General features: G+C 43.3%; 1 protein-coding gene across 2 annotated transcripts in view; it reads right to left on the bottom strand.

Moving 5' to 3' along the window:
• The window catches only part of fnip1 (folliculin interacting protein 1), a 28,923-nt gene that overhangs the window by 3,797 nt on the left and 4,560 nt on the right, over positions 1 to 20,566 (bottom strand). The window contains exons 2-14 of one of the 2 annotated variants that reach the window (XM_044041914.1): positions 16,006 to 16,135; positions 13,793 to 13,930; positions 13,580 to 13,680; positions 13,258 to 13,332; positions 12,992 to 13,083; positions 12,260 to 12,343; positions 10,117 to 10,188; positions 8,786 to 8,921; positions 8,031 to 8,232; positions 7,474 to 7,559; positions 4,164 to 4,310; positions 2,475 to 2,644; positions 117 to 1,863 (exon numbers count right to left, since the gene is read on the bottom strand). In XM_044041914.1, the coding sequence (XP_043897849.1) occupies positions 117 to 1,863; positions 2,475 to 2,644; positions 4,164 to 4,310; positions 7,474 to 7,559; positions 8,031 to 8,232; positions 8,786 to 8,921; positions 10,117 to 10,188; positions 12,260 to 12,343; positions 12,992 to 13,083; positions 13,258 to 13,332; positions 13,580 to 13,680; positions 13,793 to 13,930; positions 16,006 to 16,135 (3,180 nt within the window). The remainder of the gene's footprint in view (positions 1 to 116; positions 1,864 to 2,474; positions 2,645 to 4,163; positions 4,311 to 7,473; positions 7,560 to 8,030; positions 8,233 to 8,785; positions 8,922 to 10,116; positions 10,189 to 12,259; positions 12,344 to 12,991; positions 13,084 to 13,257; positions 13,333 to 13,579; positions 13,681 to 13,792; positions 13,931 to 16,005; positions 16,136 to 20,566) is intronic. The other variant, XM_044041915.1, reaches the window with a different exon arrangement.

Here is a 20,566-nt window from a genome sequence, read left to right on the forward strand (position 1 = left end):
CAACTGACAACACACAATGCAAACAGGATTAATACATTATGATTTTTTAAACTGGTGCCATTTGGTTCCACAGAGGTTTGTGTGCTTAATGTCACGACTATGGCTCCTTGACTCACCCAGGGAAGGGCACCAGCACTTCCTCCTGCCATTCCTCCGCCTCCTCGCTCTCGCTGTCCCCTAGCGCGCTGTCTGAGCTCTCGTTGCGTGGTATCTCCCAGTCGCCGACGGGGACGACCTTGCGCTTTTGGTCCTCTTTGCCGTTGCCGTTTCCATCCTGTGGAAGCGGGAGTGACAACACGAGACCCTTGTCCCGCTCCGCAGAACAGCCCCGACAGCAGCAGGTGTCGGACGAGTCCGTAGAACCACACCTGCATCTCCTCTGGACATCCGACAAAGTGTCTCCCTTTCTAATTGACCTGACCTGTCCACTGTCGGAACCCAAACAGAGTCCCAAACCCTGAACCCTTCTGCCACCCCGGAAGCTGTGACCTGCCAGGTCGCCAGACTGAGGACCTCCTGAAGGGTCCAGCAAGTCTTTGCGCATGCTGTCCAATGTGCTGGCTTCCCGTTGTCTGGCCACATCGTCTATTGTCCTCGTCTCCACGGGGTTGTCCAGGTTGAAATACTCGTCAAAATCATCTATACACTTTGGGTTCCACTGGGGTAATTTACTGGAGACCCGCTGCAGGGCTGGAGTCACCTTGGTCGGTTTGGTTTGGTCCTCTGATGCACTGACGCCTTTCAAGTCTGCTCCTCTCTGACAATTTTGCCCAGGATGATGCTGCTGCTGCTGCTTTTCTTGCTGCTGATGCATCAGCTGCTGCTGCTGCTGCTGCTGTTTAAACAGATGTTTGTCCTTTAGGTGTTTCTTGTGCTTCCTAATCTCCTCCTCCATCTTGCGTCTGCGGCACTCTGTGTCCGAGTCAGGAGACATGGAGTCTCCTATGAGGAAAGTGACTTTCGTCGCTGGCTCCTCCTCTGCTTGAGTCAAAGACATGAGGCCCAACAGGTTTTTCCCAGGTACCACTGGTACCGGCACCATTGCGGTTGGGTTCTTGTCCGGGGGCTTTTTCTCTATAGGGATTCCCGAAGGCCAAGGAGCGAGCACGTTGGTGGGAGGATTTCTCATTCCTGCGTCCTCCGTCCCAGAGTTCTTACACTCGGTGCTGGGAGTCGGGGACGGACTTGTTGGTCTCATGTCACCTTTGGTCTCCGCATCCAGCACACAGGACTGCTTCCTGGGGGAGGCGGAGCCAACGGGCAACGCGACTTCCAGTCGCGCATCGGTGCCCATTGGGCTGCTGGACTCGACGTGCAGCTCCCCCAGTTTAGCATCCACAGTCCCGATAACAGCAACTGAGCCCGGACTGTGTCCCGTCTGAAGAACGCTGCTCCTGGACCCTTGACTCTCGCTGCTGTCCTCCTCCTCCTCCTCCTCGTCTTCCTCGTCTTCCTCGTCCTCATCTTCCTCGTTGGGCGTGTCCCCGGCACCGTTCCCCGCCTCGCTGTCTGCATACGTGCTGCTCTGGAGGCTGTTGTCTGAGGGATAGCTACTGTCCTCTGCCTCCGTCTGACAGCTGCGCGCCCCCTGGGACAAGTAGTCCCCGCTGGGTTTGTGGACGGTCACGAGAACGTAGTCCGACTCCTCCACCTCTCCTTTCCTGAGCGAGGTTGTGATGAGAGAGCCGGGCATCACGATGGCCTCGTCCTCGGCGCTGTCCAGCATGTGCGTCTCCAGGAGCTCCGAGCAGCGGATGAAGTATGTGAGGACGTAGAGGAGTCTCTGGACAAGCTCCTGTCTGCGGCCCACCACCACGGTCCGGGACAACCGCACCGGTGACCCGATGGCCCCGTACAGGTCCCCTACACACAAGGACAGACAGAAAGGTCCATTTAAGATGCTTTTGGTCACTGTAACAGGTCACTTTTGATTTTGTTTGTATGACAAAGTTGCACCAAATATGACATCTCTGTTGGGTAAGACAGATATAAATGGGAGAGATCATTAAAAATGAAATATACATACATCATTTCTTTCCTCTTAAAAAACCCAGTGCCTGCAGTTCTCAGTGTCAAACACTAGATGTCAGCATTGAATCACTTTCTCAGTGGTTGCCGGTGTTATTTGAGGTGAACCTACTCTATAAAGACCTCTATGTAGTTAATGGAATTTTACTTGCTACACGCGCCACTTAAAACTCAACTAAAGCAATTCATGCACAAGGAAAAACTGCTTTTATTTTAATTTTCTACTGCAACACACCTGTTACACTTTTAAAAATAAATAAATACAGAATTAAAAATTATTTTAGTTGCACATAGAGATGGTCGTCTTGATGCATCATTTATCAACGATGGCAATTTAGGATGAGCTCCAACTTTGTTTAATTCGGAGATCAAACACTGTTGTTGTGTTCAATTTACCCTGCAGCCAGGTTAATTAACAGAACACACATGTGTGAGGACTCTCTCACCTAGCTGTGCCCACAGAGGGTTGTAGGGGTGTGTCTTTGCCAGCATGTTGACGCTCTGCGAGGAGTGCTTCTCGAGGAAGATCTTGATCGGTGGCTGCCCATTAGGCATGACGGTGGGGACCCAAGCCAGATGATTGGTGAGGATGGCCGTCAATAAAGCGGGGAGGAACCTGGAATTATAGAACATGGATTGGTTAAGAGTTAGGATCTAAAAAGTCAAGAAACAAACATTCTTCCTGCCTCCTGGTTACTCTATCCCCTCTGACCTTGTCTGGTTGGGTCAGATGTTCTCTTACTACATCGGTTTTGCCTTTTTCTTGTTGAAGTCAACACCACGCGCACATACACATACTGTTCAAAGTGTGACTCGCTTCCTTCACTCGACCACAAGTGTCTACTTCCCTTCCTGTCTTATGACTCAACTCTATCAGGGCAGACGAGTACAATGACTTTTTAAAAAGGGGACACAGCTGTGACTGCTGCCATCATCAAAACCACCGCCATCAGTCATGGGAATACCGATCGGATGGGACGCCTTACAAAAGACACCGGACTCCAGAACTCCAGTGATAGAGCAACACCAGTTGCCATGGAGACGCAGTGCTACACAGCTAATTGCACATAGGAGCGTTTGAGGGTTGAGTCATCACAACCCATGGTGGTAGAAACTGTGACTAAAGCTGTGCAGTGATACTGAAAGAGAAACACCACCGGTTTCCAAGGAAACGGTTTTTGTTGGAGCCATTTAGAGGTTTTTTGTTTAGAATATTTCTAAAATAACTATATTTGAGTATGGTGGAAATTATTTATCATTATCGTCATCATTTATGTATTTTGGTGATTGAGTCCTGTCTCACCCGTGAAAAAGGTGTGACCAGGCCATGCGAGAATGCCTCTATAAGGAGGGGAAAGTTCTTTTATTGGAAGGCCTACAAAGCAAACGCAGCTGAATGTATCGGATCGCCCCTTTGTTGGTCGCATATATTGCTTGGATTGTTTTTTGTTTTCGTTTTCCATGAAAACCGGAGGTTATTGCTTAATAAATATCAAGAAATCAAGATCAAAACTCTCTGCGCGTGTTGTCAAGGAAACGTGTGTCGGGCTATCTGTGCCTCAAATGGAACAAGAACGGTGAACACAGGGTTCCCCTTAACAGTTTTTAACTGTTAACATGAGCACAAATAAAAGCTCAATCCTGATCTTATTTAGCAGATTTAATAGACCCGTATGAAAGCTTGTAAAAGATAGAGGATTAATCGCCACAGTTGAAATAACAATTATTAAAATAACCGATTGCCGTTTAAAACAGTTCTACTTCATATATATGCGCACAATGCTCAATAAAAGGCTTTGCTACCAATTCATACATTTGACGCGGCTTTGTGACTGCAACAATAAGTCAGTAGAGACTGGCAGGGACCGCAGACAAATAAACCCAAAGTGTGTTTAAGAAAGGGAGAGAGAGTCCATAGAACGTGTATGGGGGGGGGTGAGAAAATGAATAGTGTGTGTACAAGTCAACACAAGATGCAGAGAGACTATGACTATGTGTAAAATGTCTTAACGCCATCCTCCCTCCTGCTTTCCCGACAGGTTTTGGCTTTGAGATCAAAGCGTTCACTTATCATTGGATTGGTTACATATGTGATAATGACAGAATAAATGACCCTGAACTTGTCGACACTCAACTGGTTCTTGGAGGCCTGCTCCATCAGCAGGGAGAGCTCGCGCATGAACTGGCCGCAGAGCTGGTTCTTCTCCGACGCGCCAGACATCATCGTCAACCAGACGGGCTCGGCCACCCGGGGCATGGTGTAAAGGTCACAGATGGTCATCCTGGAGATGAGGTACAGCGAGGGAGGGTGCGACGAAAGGAGGAGGACAGGGGGCATGGAGAGTGCGAATGAAAAGGGAAGGGGAGAGAAAACAGACAGAGAAGGAACAGAAGTGTTATTGTCTCTTGGGGTAAACAAAAGAGAGCTCAGTTAACAGAGCTTTGCTGTCTGCACTAAGGCCATGGGAGACCCTGTGTGTGTGTGTGTGTGTGTGTGTGTGTGTGTGTGTGTGTGTGTGTGTGTGTTTGTGGCGTGTCCTCTTGTGCACACACTCACATAACCCCGTCTGTCGTTCTGTACAGTGTGTGCGTATCTGTGTGGCTCAACATGGGCATTTGTCCATTCAGAAGGAGTGGAGTTTCCATGGAACGTGGGGAGTGTTGGTGAGCATGTCTCGGCCAGGAGCCAAGCTTTGACACACACAAGGGGCAGAGGGGAATCTCTGCAGCCTGAGGAATGTCGAGAATCAGGCGTTTTTTAAGTCTGAGCTGTAATGTGGAGTTTACAACTGCTGGATTCCGCTGCTGAAAACACTATTCTTATTCCCGCAACAAACCTATAAAAGTGAATTCACATCACAAGCGAAATGCTCTGAAAACTCGCACAGCCAGTCCAACGCACCCAGCTGCGTTTGTCCCAGGTAAGCTGTCACAACATTACTGATAAGAAATATAAATGGCCTGTTTACCACGACTGATTTCACTTTAATGGCAACTGCAGGCGATAAAAGGACAGATAATTCTGTTGTGAAACTAAAACATCTTTGTCTCTTTTTGTGCAGAAGAGGTTAAAACAGGTTAACATAAAGGTGGGAAAAAAATAATTTAGGTGTGTTGTTTTGTGTGTTTAGTGTTGCAACACTAAACATTCCCCAACACCAGTCTCTTCGTCTCCTAAAAACAAAACTACCGCTCCTCAGTTTGGTTTAATGTTTGATTTCCTTTGATGGCCCCCTAGGCTAACAAAACAGTTTTGCTTCCTCTATCCAAGGAGTGAGCAAACGCTTATCTAGCACACCAATAAATGACAAATACACTATTGCATTGAGCAACTCTGTTTGATTGATTCAAATGAGAATCGACAAATCCCTGTCAGTAGTACTCCAGAACGCTATCCATGTCACTTGTAACTCAACACAAACAAACTGCGTCACAGTCACAGTCACATCTCTTTACACCTGAGCAAAGATGACCCAGTGTCATTGTCAGATCAGCTAATAAAGCTTTATTCCCTTCCATGTTATCAATGAGCCGACTTATCTGTGACTGGTGTCGATTAATTTATTGAAAGCCCCGCCCCCCCACCTTTGGTTGGCAGATGTCTGAGACCAAGCCAGCGCTACGTACTGTACGTACGTGTGAGGTCTAAAGGGCATAGAAATGTGATAGAAATGTGCAGTTTACTGTGCTTTTTCTGGCAATTTAAGAAGTTCAATTTGATAAAATATTCTACTAATCTCAGCACATACTACATGAAACTAAACAGCAGTGTGGAAAAAAACAGGATTATAATCCAAACTGATACCTTTATGGTTAAAATGGGTTTTTATCCTTGCCTGCTTGCACCCCAACATAGACGAGTATGACTTTTAAAGGATGTTGAATGATGAAAGGTTCTCAGAATTTTATGCATGCCTCTGCAGAGTGTGTGCGGCTTATCTTTGGCAGCATGCACAAGTACGTGTGTGTGTGTGTGTGTGCCTGCCCTGCATTTACGTCAAAACACTCGTCTTCCTTCTGTAAGTGTTCCATGAAATTAATACTCCTCGAATGGCAAAGGTGGATAGTGGGCTACACTTATATTTAGCCGCTGTGTGAAGGTGAGATTTTTTTTATTTTGTTTCTATCCCGTGCCATTGCGTCCGTCCCGCTGGCACTCATATAATATTTACTATTCTGGTGCTTGTGGCCAGTGGCTGCAGCAGATAGGGTTGCCACTCGGGAGGCTTGGGTTGCCGTGGCCGACTGCCAACAGGCATATGACTGCAGCAGTGAGGGGACCTCAGACATGCAAGTGCGAGCCAATAACATTAATGGCAAGTAGCAGTAGTGGTGGAGACAGGCGTGTATGCACACACACACAATAAATAGGTGTGTGTGTGACAACAGGTAGGTGTATGCATACACATTAAGCAGCACTGGCATGCACGCGTCACCATAATGCAGCACGCATTTTACGACTTCCATTTATATGTCAACACACAGAAAGATTTAATGATTCCTGGAAATTGTGTTGGTTAAAAAAAGTCAAACGTCTTCTGTATATACAAGGTCATGTTGTGCAGAGGTTTAACTGGGAATATCTGAAAGCCTGGCCAACAAGCCTCCCGACAGACAACCAAAGCCCCAATATAAGCGCTCCCAGCATGCACTGCAGTGTGACAATGTTGCATTAATGGTTTGCTCCTGATCCTGCTTTATATAACCCACTATATTTTTATTAGCATGCATCTAATTATTTCTTTTACATACCTGATTTATTTTGCATTTTGATGCAAAACAATTAACACATGAATTATTCAGTGCTGCAACAACTTAGCACTCAACAACTGCATCAGTCGCTGAGGCAGGATTGCACAACTTGCTCGCTTGTCTTGTTTCTTATAAGCAGCAGCAAAAAACTGACATGAACATTGTTTACTGGCTGCTTGACAGACTGCTGGAAAACCACTTGCCCAACAAAGTACACTTGGAATGAGTGACATGTGTAAAATACTTGTCAGGTCATTGAAGCCGGTGAAATATTAGCACCATTATATAAACAACACAGGATTACGTGGGATTACGAACAGTGGGAAACATCTTCTGGACGGAACAACGCGTTACAGGTCATGCATCTGCCCGTTTCTTTCCACCACGATCAATAAACAAAATCCAGGCACAGCTGAACAGTTGAGTGAAGTCTCACGATGCTCAGCAAGGACAGATTACATAGTATACCAGATATGTCTGTGTTTGTAGTGTGGAGACACTACAGTAAACATGGTGTACAGTAAATATGATGTTTAAAAGTGAGATTTTGTTGGTAAAAATGTACTAAATGACTTCTTCTTTGGTCAGTGGGGACAATTTTGAGTTTGTGATATCTGATATTAGCAGACAAAAACACTTCTAAGTGTAGTTTTAGGTGAAAAAACAATGTGTCAAAGTGAGTTGTTGTCCAACCTGAAGTCGTTGAGTCCTTCCACCATTCGGCTGTAGAACAAGGCCCTCTGGCTGGAATCAGCTGACCGGCGGCTCATCTTCATGGCCTTGAGAGTGACAGAGTAGACAAACAACTTAGCTTTGAGATATTTGGCACTGGAATGGACAAACAGGGTTACGAGAAAGGCGGGGGCAGTGGATTTGTAACCTAAGGGGACACTGACGGGGGTGCAAAACGGAATGTGAAGGGTACAACTGGAAGTCATCCAGACCTCTGACAGTGCCAACAACAAACAGCAGTAAACAAAGCCAAAGATATACAAGGTATGACCATTGACCAGTCCATCTGACAGCAACTCCGCTCATTACAAAGGGCAACAATGGGGTGTAGAGTTTGGATTCGGTTTCCATTTATAATCTCACTGCTAAATGGATTTCCTTGACAGGTTTATCTTCAAGTTTTCATTAATAATTATATCAAAGAAACAAAAAAGCAAAGTCAAGAGGGAACGTAAGTAGTCTAGCACCCTGTACGTGAGTTGTGAAAGGTGTTACATCATTAAAGCGTATTCATTCACCTGTTCAATGGCACTCTTCAGTTTGTTCATGTGGCTTTCAAAGAGCGGGAAGTGGGAGAAAAAGAAATCCTGGAAGCGGTTGTTCTCCTCCAGATTGGGGGACAACGTGAAGATGACCCCGATGGCGATCTTCTTCTTGCGAGCCACGCCGAGGCTGGGTCCCCCGCTTTCGTCGGACATGTTGAAGCTCTCCTCTACTGACCTGAGTGGGACGAGGCACAGAGACGGAGACACAGGCCTAAAACAAGGGCTGCAATGTTGCCTTAACTTCCATAAATCTACTTGGTATAGGATTCTGAATTATTGCTCTATTAATCCTGGTATCTCACCTACCATACGGTCTTAAATAAAACTAAGAATTAAAATATATTAGGAAACTCTTAATCTTTTGCTGTTTTTACTGATCCGAGTGCCTGGAGGATTAGAGCACACAAGAGTGTGACAGCTATATTTACAATGTGCAAGTGTTGTGTGTGTGTGTGTGTGTCTGTTAGCACACAGCACTGCCTGCTTGATACTGAGGAAATCCTCTCACAACAAAGATCTTGAATGATCAGTCTCTGCGCGTATGTGAGAAGGTGTGAAGAAGATCTTGTGTGCAAGTATCAGACAAGAGGATACATAATTAAATGATCATTATTATTAAGTACTTATGTCTTATTTGTAACAGCGAAACAAAGACTGGTCTATGTGTAATAATAAGTGAGTTTAGTATGCTTCTTGATACTTTATGTTATGGTTGTTTTTCGCCTCACCATCGAGGAAATACGCCATTCTCCAGGCTGGTGGTTTGGCTGCGGAGCCATCGGCGCTGGTAGCTGGATGCGCAGCTGCTCGTCAGGGAGGAGCCAGGAGATGGGAAAGGAGTGATCAGCAGGCTACTCAGAGAAGCTGAGGGGACAAAAGAGGAGAGGAGGCGATAAGAGAGGAGCAATAAGGACGAGGAGAGCAGAAATTGGGGGCAGGAAAGGTGTGTGTATTGTTATTGAACACATTGCACATCACCATCTCTCTCCCAGACACACACACGATTACTGGACACCTTTAATGTGAGATCTAATATCAGACAGTGTGCTGACAGTCACATGCTGCCGTTCTTGGACAACTTGGCTTTACACCAGGCTGGCATGGTAATGACAAACCACACACACGCACGCACACACACACACACACAGACACGCATTGCAGGCCTCGATCACAAGGTTATTTACAGCACGGAGCAGTCGTTATAACCATTTAGACGGTGTGTGATCTTCTATGTATGTGTGCACATGACAGAGACATAAATCAACCTCATGGAGTAAGTGTGTGGGAAAAAAAAAGAATTACACCTAACAGGAGGACTGTAGTAAAAGGAGGGTGGGTGGGTGGGAGACATGGACTTATGTGTGCTTGTATGTCAGAAAGAGATAAAGAGCTCTCCAGCCCAACTGCAATGAGGAAGTGGAGAGAGAAGGGAGGAGAGAGCTTAAATTAGCCACTCATTTAAAAAGCAGCGAGTTTTATAAAGCTGCTATATATATATATATGTATAAATAACCCTCTGTGTGTGTGACCCCGGATTGAGCAGAAACCACAATTCCGGTCGTACCAATCATGCCATGGTGGTGGGGGTGATGGGGGGCTGTTAGGGTTCAGTTTCCATTGCACAACAAGGTAGTGTGGACTTTCCAGGCAGGATAACACACAGCCAAACTCTGTTCCTCCCATGCATCATCTTTCTATCTGGTTCTAGGACAAAATACATCAACCCTTTGGAGTCAGGGACATTTCTCTCTCTCTCTCTTATCCCACATTTCTCTCCTTTCTCCCTCCATATACACCCCCAATCAGCCATGAGTGGGTGTGAACCAGTGGGTCATTTTAAATGAATGGAAAAGTGTGCATACCACAGAGAATGCTTTTTGGGACACTATATACAGTAAATTGCAATAATGGCCCAGACTAGACCTTCTTTGTTCCTTGACATCTTTGTCCTTGACAGGAATAAATGTAAACCCAATCCAGAGTTCGACTGAGGGGACTGAAATCTGTGATGATGAGTGTAGGTCAATCCCGGCTTTGGCTCCTAGTCTCATTAACTTACCCGACCTGGCGATGCCGCTGTCCCGCTCGTCGTACAGCCCCCGCCCCGGCATGTCCATGGGGTGACTGTGTCCTGGAGAAAGTAACAAAGAAGATGGACAGAGAGAGAGAGAGATTGAAGGGTTGGGTTAAATATAAAAGGAAATATAAAATGACAGAAATGAGAGATAAAGAAAAGAGACAAAAAACAACAACCCGTGAGAAGTGTGATCAGCAAAACGGAGCACCAGGCATGCTGATGATGCTCTTATCACTGACACAAGCACAAACAAATACAGAGAATAGTGGATTCTTTGCATCCCCAGCATAAAACATCCCATGATGTCCCCCCCAAAAATAGGGGATCCAGGAGTAATGTTTTTCCTCTTGCTACTGTCATTTAACGTGGCAGCGAATACATGACGGCTTATTCAAAGCAAATCTGGCACTAAGACTAAATTTGACTGTAAAATGGCTGACACTGATTGAGTCTCGTGGTGTTAGTGCACCCTTTTTTTGCAAGACGAAAAGAAGGAAATGTCACAAGAAAGCAAGAGGCTCACTCCTGCTGTAACAGGCTGTTGACAAAGTCACTATCTCCAACAAAACTTTCTTCCTGTCAACACTTTGGTGTAAAAATCTCTAAGATTCTCATAGCAGAGGTGTACACACCACAAATGCAACATTCATCTCAAAAAGAACTGAAAGAATACTTATTTTTGAGATGATCAATGAGCAGTGCTAAAAGGGTACGATAACAACATTACATAGATGACACACCAACATGCCATGCCAACCTAAGGGTGCCCTAAAAAGAATTGTGGGTAGGCAGTATATGGTGCAGAGAGGGGTTCTTTTACACATACACATACACATATACATATATTTATATATACATATATTTATATATACACACATATATATATATATATATATACACACATATACACACATATACACATATATATATATAAAAAAGAACCCCTCTCTGCACCATATACTGCCTACCCAAGAAAAGTTCTAAGATTAGCACATGGCAATTCTGGTAAATTTATTTGACCGCTGCGCTCAAAGATGCTATTTTAGTCGAGGAAAGTTGCTTTAAAAACTGGTCAGAGTCACAGAAGTGAAGCGACAGAATCACGGCTCGCTCTTGTTACTACAAAGAAAAAACTACAAACGACGTAAATGTGTGAATTCAATTCATTTCACTTTTCAGTTATGATAAATAACTAAAACATTCAAAACAATACTGTCTGTAAAAGAAATGCATATCGTACTAATTTATGGACATAAATACAAATAATGATTAGTCCAATTGAGGACAAATGTTTGCAAACTTACTATATTCACATTTTACAAATACATAAATATATATATGTACATATACATAAAAATTAAATATTACAATTTTAAATACTTACAAAAGCTAAAAAAAAATAGAAGAGATCAGTTCTTTTAACTACTGCCAAGTTATCTGTGTTACTTTATTCTGAATGAGAACTTGCTCTCATGATATAAATAAACCTTGTCTTTGATGTTTTACAGGATTACCAAAAAGCCAATTAAACTGCTTTTTTGTGAATTGGTCCTGCTATGGTAGATAATTACGATGCACTTACGTTGACTCACACACTGCCAAAAAACAACAAACCGAGTAAAGAAGGAAGAACATAGCAAAAGAACTACAAAAACACCTATGACCCCAACTACAGATACAAGTCACCAGTGATCACTCATGCACACTCGTGTGTGGAAACACACCTGCAAGCTTGGGTCAGACAACACGGGCAGACGTATTAATGATTTATTTGAGAACGCTTTATTGGTGTCAAGTGAGGTCGTCTTTCTGACACTGCCATTAGAATAAACAGCTTGGAATTAGGTGGAAGTTTGGCATATGTACAAAAATGAGGGAGGATTTTATTCCGTTTCTGAAGAACTTACGAAATATTATTCCTGCAGCCATTATCTTGCTCAAGGTTCTTGCAGATGTGCTGTGGCGTTGCATGCTTCAACTACAGTTACAGCTAAGAGTGCAAAGATCACCACCCAAACATGCAGCAACTGGCAGAATACTACAACTGCAACTACAGCCTACACACACAAAACCACACAAACACGACTGGCACATGCGTAAGTCATGGCCAGCTGTAAGCGCAAACCTGAAAAGAAAGATGCGCTCTTGATCAGGCGCAGAGGGCCCTGTTCAGAGAAGGCCCGGCGAGGGCTGCAGAGCTGAGAAAATCCTGTGCGGCACAAACAAAAAAACATGAAAGCAAAGCAGAGGGGGGGAGAGAAAGGACAAAAAAAAACATACATGAACCATTGTTAGTGAATGAGTAAGAAGAAAAAGTGGCAACCTCCTGTCATGTAGCCACCTTGTAGTAAAGCGTACAGGGGCTAGTCTGGGATGATAACAACACCCATAATGTGGTTCAGAAAACAAAACAGACAAACAAGAAGGTCGGTATCGCTCACAGAAAACACAGTTTATCAAACAAATAAATGGTGATGGGGGCCGTACATCTCAAAATGATCATTTGTGTCTTTTCTGTGAGGACGATTGAGGAAATACACAAAAAGGAAGTTTGCCAGCAGGTCTAAACATCGGTCTAGACTGTACCTCAAAAGCTAACCACATGTGACACAGAAAGCCATAGAGCTTCAAAGAAGAAGCACACGGAAGAGTGTGCGGTTTGCTGAGAAAGTTTGTTTTTGCAACGCCACTGTGACGGGTTTTGCACTATTCACAGGGGGGAAATGCTAAGAAAGAGTGAGCTCTGAGCAGTTTTTCCAGTCCGGTTTGTATTCAAATAAGATGAGTGTGTCGTCATAGGTCAAAAATATTATATGCACAGAGAAAAAAGCCATCCACCTGTAAGTAACTGGCTTACCTATGTTCCCTAAGAGACTGTTGGGTCCAGTGTTTTGATCGGGCTTTAGTGTGTTGCTGTCCTGTCCAATAAACTCCAGGCTGTCCTGTAACCTGCATGAGATTTAACATAAAACCCACATTAAAAGTTAGCATGTACCCAGTATGGTATGATGCGCTTGTATCATACAAACACAAGAAACAGACAGACAGCGATATAATAACCACAATAACTGAAAGAGATGGAAAGAGCGGAGAGTTTGCGTGTGGTAGAATGTGTGTGCTTACGTGTTGAGGCTGCCGTACACACTTCCTCCAGTCCTAGCCGTGAAGACCTTACTCAGCATTAACTGAGGCGGTGATCTGATATGACATGATCACGGGAACAAAGATCATGAGTATGCATGCTCACTTCATGTTCTCTTGTTTGTTTGTGCACAATTCATTTCTCTCTTCTGCAACCACATTGATTTACAACTTTTTTGTTTTGTCTGGTTCCCCTTTTTTTAAAAAAACTTGTCATACATACATGTCAATAGAAATCATTGGACAAAGTGTCAAAAATCTCTACACAAATGGAAAAATAAGTCAGCCTCTATATTTTTCTTGCCTGATTTGGTGGATTTTTAATGTGGAGCCTTTGTAGCTCATGGCAACAGAGCCAAACATCATTTCCCCCAACATGACCACATCAGAAGAACACCTCGAACCCTGTAGAAGAGAGTAAAATCAGCAATTTAATGTTTATTGAAGTGATATGTAGTATGTACAGTACATACTACAAAAAACATGTGTTTGGGTTAGAACAGAGTCTCTGTGTTACCTGGTAGCGGAGACCCTGCTCCTTGGTGTCCTTGGTTTCAGAGGTGCAGGAGGAGGAGCTGTCCAGGGAACTGCTGCTGCCGCCCGTCGGACGAAGCTGGCAGCATTTCCCAAACATCTTCACTTGGCCCTCAGTGCTCTGCGGAGTAAACATTACAAAGTGCACAATTAAAGGCCCTGAGCACGGAGTCATTTAAGAGGTTTGCAGAAATAATGAGGTGGATTAAGCAGCAATGGGGTTCAGTTATGGATCATTTTCTGGCTAATCCCCACCCCTGCTTGGGTCCCAAAATAAAAAGTCACTGGTCCTTATAAAGTGAACTGTTGTTAAAACATAAACTGAATTGAAACCCAGAAGCATAATCCAGGAACCCTTGTGTAAACAGCAAACTAAATAGTGAGCTCAATCAGCTTGTGTCATGTGCCTTCTTCAACTTGGCAGCCTGTTGAAGAGGAATGCATTTGGGCCTGGAGGAGAGGAAGGGGGAGGGTGTGAGTGTGTGTGTGTGTGTGTGTGTGCGCACTCTTTAGCAAGACTGGTAATAAACCACTTTTTTTTCAACTGTTGTTGATCATGTTAAGCAAAAGGGAGCGATGAAGGAATGGAAAAATGAGAACAAAGAACTGAACGACAGGAAGGAAAGCTTCATTGTTGCTTAGTTGCTCTCGTAATAACAACAATAATAATAATATTATTATTAGAATAATAATAATAATAATATAATTATTACTGCATGCGCACAAATGCACATGAAGCTTAAGGCTGCTTCAGAGCAAGCTTCTGCTGGATTGTGTACATGCTTGTGTGTATGTGCGTCTGCTGCAGTGCAGCATGAAGTGTGTACACAGGAGCCAGCAGCATGTGACTGCCAGTCATATGACTCTTTTGGGAACTCGTGAGCGAGCAGCACTGCAATCATCACGTCCCTCCCTTCCACACTCCCTCCCTCCCTCTCTCTCTCTACCACTTGAACTCCATCCCTCTCATTCCTTCTACTTTTTTTCCCTTAACCACATTTGTATTCTTATCTAGCTCCATTTTCCTCTCTTTTATTTCTTCCCAATTTTTACCAGTTTCAAATCCCTCCCACATCGTCTCTACATGAGCCTCATTTCTCTGTGTCCTCGCCGACTCTCTGTGCTTCGCTTGTTTCTATTTGTGAGCTCTCTCTCTCTCTCTCAAATAAATTCCTCTGAGTTGACAAAAAAAACAGCCATCATGTGATAGATGTCACATGAGTAGGCCCTGATTATGCAAAATGCAGAATAAATATTTACACTGGACCAGGTAAAAGACAAACACACACTCTACATTGACTCCTTTTATTCCTTACTTTTAAAAGAGCTAATTTTACAGTGTAAAACACACATACGGGATCACTTCCCATCACATTTCACTCCAAAAAGTATGGCATGAGTTAAAGACGAACAGATTTAAAAAAAAAAGTTAATGGAGAATGAGACAAAAAAAAACATGAAAAGTATGCGGCTTACACGTGGACAGTCAGCTGAGGCTATCGTTATTATTATTATTTGAGATTAAAAAAAAAGGAGCAGAACAAATATTCTGACGTGTTATTTACAGATTAAAAATAATATAAAAACAGTGGTAACTGCGTCATTTGTTGACAATATCAGCGGCCATGTGATGTATGGGAGAGGCTGAACCAAACACAAGCCTGTTAGTCAAAACATAATTTGACGTCTATGTACAGTACACACCCTGCAACGTCTGTAGTAAAACTGTGTCACTGGCTAAATTGGTGTGTTGATAATGCTGTCGAGGAGATCTGAATACACCAGAAGGCACATAAATATGGACACGGTAACAAACACGACTTGTTGCTTACATTGCCCTCAACTCTAGATACCGCAGTGAGAAGCCGTTTGGTTTCTGCTCTGTCGGGAGGCTTCTGTCCTCTGCACATCATGACAATCACGTGACTCCTGTTAGATGTCATGCCTCTGACAGTCTCTCTATTTCTGCCCGTGTCACACCTCTGATAATCTATCCTGACAGTCGATCATCGTCTTTGGAACTAGAGCTGCAACACACTAAACTTTTCCCAAACCTGTAAGTTTTGTCCTTTGTTATTATGAACCAAAGAAACCCGAAAATACTCAAATTTAAGATTAATCTGATCCACAAAAACAAGAATGAGCTTGCAAATAACAACACACACAGGCACAGACACACACGGACATGTTACTCACAGTGATGGGAGTTTCCTCCGTGCCCCTCTTTTTAGTGTTGGAGTCGAAGAGGACATTTCTGCCACGCCGCTCGCAGTCCTGGTAAACTATGAGCCTGATCTGACTGGGCTCCAGGTGGGGATGTGGCCAGCTAGGTGGAGGGGGGAAATAAATGGTGGAGAGAAAGACAGAAGGATGGAAGGTGGGCGAGATAAAAAACAACCAATTAAAACAGATAAAGCAGCAAAAGTCAGGGATGATAAACATTCTTCGGCCATTTTTCTTCCAGGACATAAACATTAGAGACAATGGTACCAGTTACAAGACACCCTCTTTGGAAGGTGAGGAGTGCATGCCTACGCTCTCGTTTTCACCTGCCACCCAGCTTCCATGGCTAATGGCTGCAAAGACTGTCCCTGCATGTGGTGGGTCCACGCGGCAGCAGATGTCATTTCTCTGTGTGTGTGCCCTAAAGAGGGCCAATAAATCAGAGGCTGGCCACCAGACACATTCGCTGGCAACCCCCCCCCCCACACAGGGGTCCAACTCATGGGAAGGCGCCACACTCCCTAATCCAGGCAAAGTAGTGGTGGCTTAAGATTTTGTTTTTATAATAAAGCACCTCCAAATGTAGATATATCTAAATGTAGTTGTCTGATAAACTCCGCGTATGATATAGACGGTAAATACCTTGGTATATCAAAACTACTACTGAAAGAATATTTGTTAAAAGTGTATCTCTTTCTAAATAATAACACATTTGCTAAATATCGACCGGTATGACCATTTATTCCACGTAAAATAGCTATTTTCACAAGCAGCCTCCAGGTCCACACTTGTTGCAACAAGTAACCTGTGGTTTCACAGAGTTAATCTCAAGTCATATTGTGAATGGAGAGGCAGGCCTGCATCACTGTGGGTACTAGCAGATCATCAGAGCACTCTGGCAGTCGCCCCTTGCTTTTGGAGAAACGCGGTCACCCTGCGTGATTTAGTAGGAGACGACAGCAGACTGGACCGGCACAGCGCTCACCAATGGGGATTTCTGTCTGATCTGACAAATGGATGGGTCGGGCAGATGGACACATGGCGGAGCTAAAAATAAGACCTTTATTGTGGGGTTGGGAGCATCCCTTAACACGAACATTTATAGAACATAGGTTGGTGGGAAATGGTGGAAAAGGAACCGTTAAATAAAGAGAAGGTCTGCGACTCTTCTCGAGAACCAGGTGTCAACGTATGACCAGTATTTTTGGAGGCAGAGAGATTCAGATTTGCGAGACAGCAGTAGGCGGAGAGTGGGGAATTTTCAAATGTGGCATCAAGAAGCAGAAAAACATCCATTTATTAAGCTCATGTGGGCAAAATTGTAAAATGCATTGAAGCATCTTGAACATTCACTTCTTTAGCTCACTTTCTTTCCACTTCCCAGAGGCACTGCCTTCCAACATAGACCGAAACCACCATCTGAATTTAAATGAGGCTTTGTGAGTATTCAACAGAAGGAGACACATTTCACCACATGCCTTCTTCTGCTGCACAGTTGTTTGCTTGCGCTTGTGTTACTAGAGCTCCCACCTCATGGTTCCTTGCTGTTTCAAAGTTACGTGCCGTTCATAAAATGTAACATCAGTCCGTGAAGACAATGCTGGATCTTCCTTGTGATTGCCTTGTTTGTGTTTTTAAAACTATGAAGACACACGAGGAGGGTCATTACAATCCTATATTATTGTCTGGAATGCTGTGTGTAACATAGTTCTGGCTATATTAGACTATGACAAAGGTTGCTGCTGCTGGTGGTGACAGGTCTCATTCACATGGCATTTCGATAATCAAAGCTGCTTTTTAAATCACACAAGATCAGTTCTGGTACAGGAGGAGTCGTGTCTAAATGGAACCTGAACCTCTCATCCAGTTTGTGTGCTAAATGAGTGATATCATGCCTGCCTGGCCTACATAATGAGCTAAAATTGCATTGTATGGGGATGGGTTGATACGAGTGACAGTGAAACTATAACAAAATTATCATAACGTGTCGTTTATAGATCAGCCCAGAAGCGATCTGTACAAAGGAAAGGAAAGGAAGCAAAAAGTATGACAATGCACAAAATTTAAACAATAAAGGTATTTCCAAACAAAAGGCTATAAATAACTAAAGAGCAAAAGAAAAGATACAAGTTACATGACAGCGAGAAAGAACAAAAGTGCAGTGCAACGAAAGACAATCAGTATGACGAATGCAAACTGCAACAAAAGGACAGCTGGAAAACCGATGATGAAGATGAAGCACTGATATCGGGAGTAAAGGTCACGGAAAACAAACGCAAACAGACGACATCTGACAAAAAGACAGAAAAGCATCTGAAAGGCTAGAACGAGAGCGAAGGAGGAAGTGTCCCATCAGTGAGCTTGTGACAGTCACAGCGTTGACAGAAAGAGAGGGGAGTCATTCATAAAAGGAGCACATGACTTCATGACTGTTACATACTTGTACTGCATTGACCTCAACTGTCTGAAGCAAAAAATGACTCAAAAACCCATGCATGCATACATACAGGTATTCATTTCCTTGACCAACTTTCTTTCTTTCAAGAAGCACTGGGTTTCGGTTACATTTATGAAATAAAAACTCATAAAGACAAACAGTTGACGCAGTCATAACTTCTTTGATACGATTCACTGTCGTCAGATTACGTCAGAGATAAAAAAAAGAAGCAAATCTATTTGACTAAAAACTGTATGTGCCAGTTTATTATCCAAAAACAAAAGCAATGCTTCAGCACAAACCTTTAAACCTTTAAATCCACATTATGATAAAAATCAATTTTGGTCACCATCATCAGCATCACCACCAAACCCACATACGTCAAACTGCTAGTGCTGCCCAGCTGAATATGGCTACAGGTTATCAACACAGACAATAGGACAACACAAGGAAAAAAATAGCAATAATATTGCTCTTAAAACGACATTTAAGCAACATTATCATGCCCACTACTGTGCATGTAAGTCTGGTACGTTACCACTTCCTACCTGGGCATCATTGCAAGTCTGCCAGTCTTTCCCCAGCCCTTTCTCTCTCTCTCCCTCTCTTTTGCTCTCTCTTCTCTCAGCCAAAGCAGGGTCTAAGAATAGCGATGAACTAAATTCACACAACAACATGAGACTGTCAGGTGATCGCAGGAGCACTGTGTGTGCTGGACAGTACAGAGGCAGCAACAGCAGCAGCAGCAGCAGCAGAAACAAGCCTGGACTCTGCTGACTGCCAGAAAGCACTGCGATGAAAGAGTCACAGTGAGGAATTGTTTGTATTTTTTCCTTTTTTTTAAATCCAGCTATTTTGTCCCCATCTCCCTTGCTGTCCCTCTACCCCTTTTTTGTATCTTGCTCACTTCAATTAAAAAACAATAAATAGGTGAAATTGTACAATCCATCCTAAAAATAAAGTATGTAAAGAAAACATTGAGCTCAAAGACATTAAGACAGTTGAGTGTTTGGTCCATAAAATGTTGAAAAATGCTGACCATTGTTTCACCAACCTCGATCACCCAAACTTATTTGTTATATGGAGCAAAGGAACCAGAAAACGTTCATATTAATGAAGCTGAAAAATCTGAGAACTTGCTTAATAACCAATTAATCATGCAGCCCAAAGCCATATTATCAATATTTTGTCATCTAATTCTATCTATAGTTTGCCAAGTGTAGCTTATTTACAATGCAAGTGCAATTATATTTGATTGATCACGTATTACTATTATTTTTATATTTTTATAAAAGATATTTTCATATCTTTTATTAAGATCTTGTAAAACTAAAGATACTGTACTGGTTCGGGGCCGAGGTGTTAAGGTCACAACAAAGGTTTCAAGTTCCCTTGACTACGGTAAGTCTGACATCAGCTTACTTACAGACCTCAGTTAGTTAGATGCCGAGAGAGACAGTTACGTAAATATCCCCTCAGTCCACGCGATGTGGCGTTCTTCTGGCATTGTGTCACATGAGTTTCCTTTTGGTTTCAGCAGTTTCTCCTCCAGCTATGACACATTATTATTACTATTAATATTATTGTTATTATTATGACATTTCTGTCAAAGATACCGCCTGATGATATTCAAACAATCTTTACTACATTAAGATGTTTAGTGTTGATCTAATGACCCCACCAGTGTTGACAAACACTTCAGGGGTTTAAGTTGGCTGTGAAATATCATTTGCTGTGAAAGTACTTGAAAGACGAGAGAGACCAAAACTAGATAATAGATTATAGATAATAATGCATGACAAAGGTCAACTGTGAGACATCTAACTTGTGATGAGTCTGGGCCAGGGCAATACGCACAAGTTAATTTTAAGTGATTTTAAAGATTCTTTATGGGTGGAAAACAATAAACACACGCTCGTTCTGTGTCATGATACTTGGAACTACTTTCCCACGACACAGTGTACTATTTAACTACTACATAGTGTAATTTAATCGTTTGGATTTCTCTCAACTTAAAAAAGCCACCCTTATTCTTCCAATGGTCTCTCTGCTTGTCAAACCTGGAATCTTCCATAAAGAGATTAGAACATACTGTAT

This window comes from Solea senegalensis, linkage group LG13 (genome assembly GCF_019176455.1).
Source record: "Solea senegalensis isolate Sse05_10M linkage group LG13, IFAPA_SoseM_1, whole genome shotgun sequence".
In the NCBI taxonomy this organism is placed as follows: domain Eukaryota; kingdom Metazoa; phylum Chordata; class Actinopteri; order Pleuronectiformes; family Soleidae; genus Solea; species Solea senegalensis.